The sequence below is a fragment of the Dinoponera quadriceps genome, unplaced genomic scaffold (assembly GCF_001313825.1).
Source record: "Dinoponera quadriceps isolate SergipeBrazil2010 unplaced genomic scaffold, ASM131382v1 scaffold717, whole genome shotgun sequence".
Taxonomy (NCBI): Eukaryota; Metazoa; Arthropoda; class Insecta; order Hymenoptera; family Formicidae; genus Dinoponera; species Dinoponera quadriceps.
This window is the reverse complement of record NW_014555639.1, coordinates 433,935-442,681: the sequence shown is the minus strand read 5'-3', so window position 1 is coordinate 442,681 and position 8,747 is coordinate 433,935. Positions and strand designations below refer to the sequence as shown.

The 8,747-nt window shown below is 44.6% G+C and overlaps 1 protein-coding gene across 1 annotated transcript; it reads left to right on the top strand.

Moving 5' to 3' along the window:
- The first annotated feature begins 1,546 nt into the window (after nt 1–1,546).
- LOC106744986 lies at nt 1,547–3,594 on the top strand. The gene is made up of 2 exons (XM_014620178.1): nt 1,547–2,054; nt 3,248–3,594. Exons 1-2 carry the CDS (start codon nt 1,547–1,549, stop codon nt 3,592–3,594), a joined length of 855 nt encoding a protein of 284 aa, XP_014475664.1.
- The last annotated feature ends 5,153 nt before the right edge of the window (nt 3,595–8,747 follow it).

Sequence of the window (8,747 nt, the reverse complement as noted above, 5' to 3'; positions counted from 1 at the left end):
CTTTCGTATGCTCACAAGTCCAAGACTATTTCGTAATCAAGAGTTACTTTCCCTTGAATAGAAAAATATTATTATTATTATTCAACAAAATTGTCCCATAGAATTGCGCATAGAGTTTTCTTAACAGAAATCATTCTTTCGGAACATCGATAGTTTTTACTGAATTAAAATTATCAAATTAGAATCATTAAATAATAGGCGAAAAAGGAAAATAAAAAAAGCTCCTATTTAATATAAAAATCATTTTCCCTCTTCAGTCTTTTTTCACAGAAACAACTAAAGATTAACAATTTTCTTTGCTGAATTAGGATGACCAAATGAGAACTATTAAATATTTGGTAGAAAAGATAGCGCGCAAAGGACGACGGGTTATCCTCCGCAGCTTCGCAGCTCCGGGAAGCTCCGGTCCTCTCTTCCGCGCGAAATCGCGCGTACAAGTCATGCGCGCGATCCCACCACCTGCGCCTCCGACACCGGTGGACCTACCGCAGGCCCACCGTCGGTCCCTCTCAAAGCCGTATCAAAGGCAAAAGTGGGCACCACTACCGCTCGTCCCTGGCGCACCACCCGCCGCTGTCGTCGCGGGCTCCCATATACCTCCTGCGGGAGGTGGTGGGTCGACGGTACAACACGTCGCGCACACCTAGCCGCGTCTAGGAAGGTGGTGATCTACGTATATAAAGTCGTCGAGGGCGAGACGCGGGTTCAGAAGCTTAGTACTGCTCCTCGGTTCGCGCGTCGGAATCGCGAAGAGCGAGCGCCGAAGGGCACTCCGGTACACGCGACACCGTGTCGACCAGCTGATCGAAAGCGAGCCGAAACAGCGAGAGAAAGAGAGAGAGAGACAGAGAAAGGGTCACCTTTTCGCCGTAAACCGCGCTCCCATCGCCGTAACTCCTTCTCACGCCTCCTGTAACTCCTTCGTGGCTTCTCGGGCCCAACAGGTGGGTCAATTTGTCGTTTCCGTTATTCGCGAATTATCGAACACGCCGACCTGCGCACGCTCAGCGTCGCAGGTGAACTTCGCGCCTGATTTCGCGCGCGGTCTCCTCGCGTTGCTCATTGGGTGCTTCCGTGATCGTAATTAATCTGTTATCTGTGATTAAATTTCATCGAGGATTTAATTTCGAGGAGATCTTACGCCGAATGTCCGGCGCATGTTGAATTGCTCGATCACGTGATCTTTTAATTAAAATTAGTCAAAATAGTTTTTGTCGAAATAAGTCCCGTTCGGATAGATTCACTCGAAACTTATTGGTTTTATCTTTCAGAACTATTTCGACTAAACTTTGACTTCGACTGAAATTATATCTCAACCAACTTATTTCAACTGAAAACTAATGTAATCAAACCATTCAGTGATTACCCTTGTCAGTTTTGTTTTATATTTTTCTGTTCGTTTTTAGTCTCTTCAGTTAATCTAAAGATATTAACTGTGTTGCCGAATGTTGGAACTTACCTTTAAGTGTTTTTTTGCTTCTCGTCGCCCTTATCTTGATGATTGAGAGTCGTTGACTGATATCGTGGAATGTTTCAGAAGAGCATCATGAAGGCGATCTTAGTGCTGGTGTTATACGTCCTAGGCGTATGTTTGGCCAATCCGGTGGAGAAGAAGGAGAAGATAAGCGTCGTTGAGCAGCAGTCCGCGACGTTGAGTCCGACGGATCGAGTTAAGTACGAGGAGGAGCTCCTTCGCAAACTGAATTCGAAATGCTCCCAAAACGACATGAGCAGCTGCGTGATGCTGAAGCTGGTGACGTATATGAACAAGTTGCTGAAGAAGGCGTCGATCGAGCTGACGGACGACATCGAGATCCGAAAGACAAGTCAGACCTCAGAGGACGTGATTACGTTCGAGGCTGGCAGGAGCAAGGATGACGAGATTCAGGTGCTCGATCTCGTCGCGAATAAGGTGTATGCCTTCGTCAAGTCGAGGAGCGTCAAGTGGAGGATCCTGCCCGAAGATGACATCGTCGTGTCCGCGTCCGAGGACGACACCGGCTCGTTGAACTTGGGCCTGTCCATTGAGCGCGCTGACAAACCTGTTCAAGACGGTAACTATTTTGCGTTTTTTTTGAGGGATTCGTCAAATCTTGCCGACAGAGTAAGACAAAGTTAATATTATCAGGATATTTGTTAATTGTTGACGCATTTGCTGAATATTGCAATAACTTTTTAGCAAAAATTGAAGTAATCTTTTCAAAATCTGATTCGTCAAATTCTTTTTATTTTAATTCTAATTTAGTAGCTCTAATTTGATAATTCCAATTCAGTAAAGCCTATTGATATTTCGACAGAGAGAGAGAAAAAGAGAGAGAGAAAGTAATTTCTATTAAAAAAGAACGAAAAAGGAGAAATGATTTGTGTATGGAACAGAAGCTTTCATTATCTTTTCTACCTAATATTTAATAGTTTTAATTTGGTCATCCTAATTCAGTAAAGAAAATTATTATTCTTTAGTTGTTTCTGTTAAAAAAACTGAAAAGGGAAAATGATTTTCATATTAAACAGAAGCTTTTTTATTTTTCTTTTTCGCCTATTATTTAATAATTCTAATTTGATCATCTTAATTCGGTAAAAACTATTGATGTTCCGAGAGAATTATTTCTGTTAAGAAAATTCGAGAAAGAAAAAAATGATATCTGTATTCAAAAGCTTTCATCTTCCTTTTCTGGTGGTTTCATTTCGGTTATCCTAATTTTATAAAGACCGCTGATACTCGAAGAAAATTATTTCTATTAAAAAGAGGAGAAATGATTTCTGTGTCGAGCGGAAGTTTTCATCTTTCCTCTGCTCATCGCTCGGTAATTCTAATTTGGTAATTGTAATTTAATAAAAATTACTGACGTTCCGAGGGAATTGTTTCCGTTGGAAAACTGAAAAGGGAGAAATGATAACTGTCTCGAAAAGAAGCGCTTTCATCTTCCTCTTTCGCTCATCGTGCAAGTCCGCCACGCCGAGACGTCAACCCGCACACTCCTCTCTCATTGAAATGACACGTCGGTTTTAGTTTCGTTTCAATTTTCGCTCGCGCCAAGTTGTGTCACCGGCTGCATAAACAGACGGCTTTCGCCGGCCGTAACTCATTCATCTGCTCATCACCGCCGAACTTGACTGCTTTCTCTGTGGAAAGTACAATTACGCGCCGCGGCGTTCTTGTTCCTTTTGTCGTCTTCTCGGTTAGAACTCCCGCCGAGAGTGAGCGACAACAACGGTTTTACGGTACTCCGCCGCTTCTGTCTCGCAGGCCGCGGCAAGAAAAACAACCAGCTGGGTCCGTTGATCGCGGCCGCAGTCTTGAAGATCGGCCTGATCGGCGGCCTCGCGTTCAAGGCGCTCGCCTTGCTGGTCGGCAAGGCTCTCCTCCTGTCGAAGATCGCCCTCCTCTTGGCCGGCATCATCGGCCTGAAGAAGCTCTTCTCGCAGCAGAAGCACGTCACATACGAGGTGGTGGCGCATCCTCACCACGGTGACCACGGCGGCCACGGCGGTGACAGCTACTCCAGCGGCTGGGCGAGGAATTTCCACGGATCAACGCCGATCTCCGGGCAACCGGACGCCCATGAGCTGGCTTATTCGGCGCATGTCAAGTGAACGACATCCGCCACCTGCGAGGAAAAAGGGTCCGAGGATCGTCCTGACAATCGGGACGCGTCTCCCCTCCCCCTCCCTCCCCCTCACCCCAACGTCCTCGGATCGGCATCCGGGAAGGTGATCCTGGATCGTCGCGAAAAATCTACCCCGGTCGAGTATTTATTACGCCACTCTCTTTGCTGCTCTTCGTCTTCTCTTCATCCCACCCACACGAGGAAGAAAGACCGGTTGAGTTAATAATGTGACAATGAACGAACCAGACGTATTTTCGTCGGAGGAAACGGTATCTCTAGTTCTCACGCACCGGACTCGGCACCCACGCCGAGGAAAAAGGAAGCGTTAGAATCAAGGGAATTTGATTTGAACGAACGACATTCCTTCAAACTTTTAGCCCGCCGGAGAAATGATGAAAAAGATGAAGAAATTGTACATTTGTTTAACGAATTATACAGTCGCTGTAACGAGTCGCCGACTGATCGAACGATTCCTCCGGCGAGCGTCACTCGACGCAACCGTATTGCCGTGAAAAAACGCGCGATTCGTCCAATGGGCGCAACGTTTCTTCGAACGGGCTGGACCGTCGAATTTTGTCGAGTCAACTGTATTGTTTCCTTCTCGGTGCGAACTTTCCGAAGGCGTTCGGGTTCCGTTCGTCGTCGCGCCAATTCAGCCGATCATTCTTCTTCGTGCAGGATCGCTCTTCGTCCCCCACATCCACGAGCCTGAACCCTGGACGGACCCGACGCACGAAATGACGACGACGACACGCGCGAGACACGTCAGCGACGGTTTACGCGCGATTTCAACGGACAACAATCGACGACGACAACGAGCTCACCGTCGACGTCACGTCGCGGATTACAATGATACGTAGCCCGAGTGGATAAGAACCTCTCGGACCGCGTACCGTACGCATCGTTAGGCTCTCACCTACTTTCGCGACAGCACTCGAGCATAATCGCGGATTACCGCGAGACTCTCGGTCGTCGGGATATCGGCGGCGCACACGTGACGAGCGTTCATTGGCGTTCTTCTTCATTGTCATCGGCAGTTAATCATGCGGATCTCTGTGACAGAAGCTCTCTCTCTCTCTCTCTCTTTCTTTTTCTCGGCTAGCGTCCCGCGTCTAACGTTAAATCCGACTGTCCGAATTCCCGCTTCCGCATTCGCGTCACGTGTTCAACGTCGGCTGCCCGATTATCATTTCGCGTCGAACGGTGGTCTCATTCTGGAGGACTGTGCAGAATGAGGCGGTGACTATCGTCGGAAAATTGTACACAAAACGAAGCCGGGAAACGGATCTTCGAAACTGCCCCATCTGGCTGGGAAGAAAACGTTAGCGTGAAAAAGGGGAAGTTTTTACGATCACGCCGAGCGCTTCTGCACTGTGCAATTTCTGTCGGATACTTCTTTTCCCCGCTCTCGCTCACACTTCGAAGATACTCGAGGTGACGCTTGTTGTCGCCTCGCTCTGTGCGTAATTCAGTACCGGAGCTGTATTTAGCGCCGATGGTGGAGCTAAAGAAAAGAGAGGGAGAGAACAGCGTACTTCGTTTTTACACTCATGCGATTCGTTGGTAATTGATTTGTTCGCGAGATTTCGAACGTCTCTCCGGAGCTTTCCGTCGCTTCTCAAGAGTAAATGCGCCGCGATCGGGAGATCAGGTTCTCCGGGAGTCTCGTGCAATTGCAGACTGTGATAGAGGGAAATCGCGGAGCTGCGCCAAAACACGTGTAAATAGTCGAAAGATGATTGGAGAGTAACTCGCGACGGAATTATTACGCGGCCGTCGCGCGAGTAATCGGACGATTACACGGCTCGCGCGTCATTAATCGCGAATTAGGACGTGTCGTCCTCAACGGAGAGTCTTGCGGCGATCCGCCGGACAAAACGGACGGACGTATTCGTTACTGCGGACTGTGCACTTTGCCGACGGAAGGACGGACATTACGCCGACGTACTCTACGCTCAAATCTCTGCGATTGCAGGCCCTACACACACACACACACACACACAAACACACACGCATACACATATATACATACGTACAAGAAATGCGTGTAACTATGCTTTATTTATAATCCGTGTCTAACTTATCGTCCTATCCGATTAACGAGACTGCGAGAGTATATGATAATATTTTTCTATGTTGTTTTTTCCTTGTATAAATAAATAAATATTTATTATTTTTATAGAAACACACACGTAACTTTGTCGTTCGTCAGACCCGCAATGCAGAAATGCGCAATAATCGCAAATAGAAAAAGAATGCTAGATTCGAGTAAAGAATTATTCTAACATTCTTTAGCAAGTTTTTACTTTAACAAATAATAATCACTCGATCCAAAAGTAAAATGTTTCCCAAGTAAAATTTATTTAATCCAAGTAAACATTCACCAAGAAGTATTGGTGTAATTATTTACTTGAATTTAGCCTTTCTTGAATTTAGTTTTTTCTGCGCGAGAATGCACCACGAGTTAATTGTTTTTCATTCGGCTCGCCTCCTCATTAAGATAATAACATAGTTTATTTATCTTTTATTTTTATCATGCCGTATAATTTTTTTCATCCCATCACAACGATTGCTCCGTCTTTTTGCGTCCTATTTGCAGCCATGATACGCGATCGTAATTACTCGGTTTTAGTACGGATTCGTTTTAGATTGGATAAAATGGCGCTGAGCACGTTACAATGATAAAATAACGAGGTAAATAATGTTTACTCGATTTAATAATGGCTGATAACGTTAAGAGGGACACGTGTTTTCAAGCAAAAGTCGCCGAAAGGATGTAACACTCGACATCAAGCCCGAGGCTGTCCCCCTTTTTTTTAATCGTAATGAGTGACGTCTCTCCAGTGAAACAACTTTCGAGCGAGCCCGAGACGGACACGCTCGACTACGCGTCGTCGTAGCTAAACACAAGTCTCCGCGAACGATACGTAGGCGGTATTGTTATGCGAGGTAAGCATCTTAGCCGGCGATCGTTAGTTGTGGTCTATTTAAGGCGGCTTGTAGAACGGACAGGGCGGAACAACGCGTAGACGCGAGAATAAAAGTTCCTTCCCGCCCGTTTTCACATCCAGCCGATTCATTTCGTTGCTTCCGCGCTGAAGTCAAAACGAAGTCACGGCATGTACGCTAGAATTTTAGAAACGAGAGTTTCAGCTGCGTTCAGCCCGATATACTCAACCTTGAAAAGCAGCACGCTGTAAAAGAAAAAGAAAAACGAAAAGAAAACGAGGAGGGAAAAATGAGAGACCTTGCGGAAATTTTAGTTCGTCGAACTCGCAACTACCGAGTCCGATCGCGATCGAATTCCAATTCTGCGTGTAGTTTGAAACGACAACAAAAAAGAAAGAAAAGAGAACGACGCGCATGTACGCTTTATTACGTGAGATTCTTACATAAAGGTCGCGGTTCTTTCTTCAGAGACCGCGAAGTCACCGACGATATCGAGTTAAATGTCAAGTGCAGTGTTCCGCTTTGCGACTCTTAGCGGGACTTTAACGCCGGGCGTGTGATTATTCTAACCGGCTTATTGTGTATGGTGTAATCTGAATTCACGTCTTTCGCAGCCACGTTACCGCTAGTTCCCGTGACTCGTTGTGCACACTAGAGTAGAAAAACAACAACGAAAACAATTTATCAATGTACTTATACTGTTATCTATTATTATTATCTATCATCTATATATCTTCTTACTTATCGTTCTTCTCCTTTTCCTTCGTACACTGAGAAAAAATATTAAAACGTTTATTTGTAGGGTGTAAGATTCATTTAGTAGAAATAAGGTTTATTTCTGTGAAAACTTATTATTTATTATTTCACAGAAATAAGTCTTATATTCTACAACTAATTTTTTAATACTTTTTTTCCCTGCTTAGTCAGTGGAAATCTTGATTGCAATTTTTTCATCATCACGCGTCGATCTCGTTGATAATAACAAAATAAAAACTTTCGTATTATTATCTATTATTAACAATTATTATCTAGTTAAATATTTTTCTATTTGTCGTTTTTTCTCTATACTTTTTTATTCGTATAATCGGTGGAAATTTTTCGATCATCAATTTTTTATCGTTAATCCGCGCTTCGATCACGTTGACAATAACTAAAGGTTTTCCCGTTACTATCTATTGCTACCAAGCTATATGTATTTTTATTTATATGTCATTTTTCTTTCTTTTTCGTATAATTAGTGAAAGTTTTGATTGTCAATTTTCATTGTTAATCCGCACTTCGATTTCATTGACAAAACAAAGGCTTCCATTATTGTTTATTACTGCCAATTGTTATATAGTTATATATATTTTTATTTGTCGTTCTTTTTTCTTCGTATAATTGGTTGAAATTTTAATCGTAAAATTTTCATCATTAATCCGCGCGCCGACCTTGTTGACAATGACAAGACGAAGGCTTTTCCATTATTATCCATTATTACTTAGTTGTATATATTTTCATTTGACGTTCTCTCTCTTTTCTCTTTTCCTCGTGTATTCGGTGGAAATTTTGATCCTAAATTTTGGATTATAAACTTCTCATCGTAAATCCACGCGTCGACCTCGTTGTGTGACAATGACAAGACGAAGACTATTTCCAAGTTATACTTTAAGCGACGAAGTCTCGTGCATTTCGCGAGGAATTGAGCACGTCTATCATGATCGAAGGGAAAATCGACTGGACCACGTGCTGTACCCGGCATTTCTCATTCAAATAAGTCGACCTCCTTTCGCGGGGTCCGCTTTCTCCATCACGATCGGTAAAGGATCGGAAGGAAGATAACCGCGCGATGATAAGGGAGGTGGTGTGTCGAGAAGAAGGAGGGATAGACGGTGAGAAAGAGAGACAGAAAGGGACGGAAAGAGAGAGAGAGAGAGAGAGAAAGAACCGTTCATCCCGTGCCATTGAGGAAATCGACTTTCGATTTCCGATGTACGGAGCGACGAGGATCGCGGACTTGACCCAGTTTCCTTCCACCTTTCTTTCTTTTTCTGTTTTCGAAAACCGTTCGCACGTTCACAGGGAGGGGAGGGAAGAAATTGAAGTCCGGTATGTGTCCGAAACCTCGATCGTATACGGATATCGCCGTCATCGAGTGACCGACCGACCGACCGACCGATCAGACGGCAGGGCCGGCGAGGATGAAACGCG

Excerpts from the sequence above, each read along its gene's own strand:
- LOC106744986 (XM_014620178.1), top strand. The coding sequence starts at position 1,547 with ATGAAGGCGATCTTAGTGCTGGTGTTATACGTCCTAGGCGTATGTTTG. Across the intron at positions 2,055-3,247 it reads TGACAAACCTGTTCAAGACG|GCCGCGGCAAGAAAAACAAC; the intron begins GTAACTATTTTG and ends TCTGTCTCGCAG.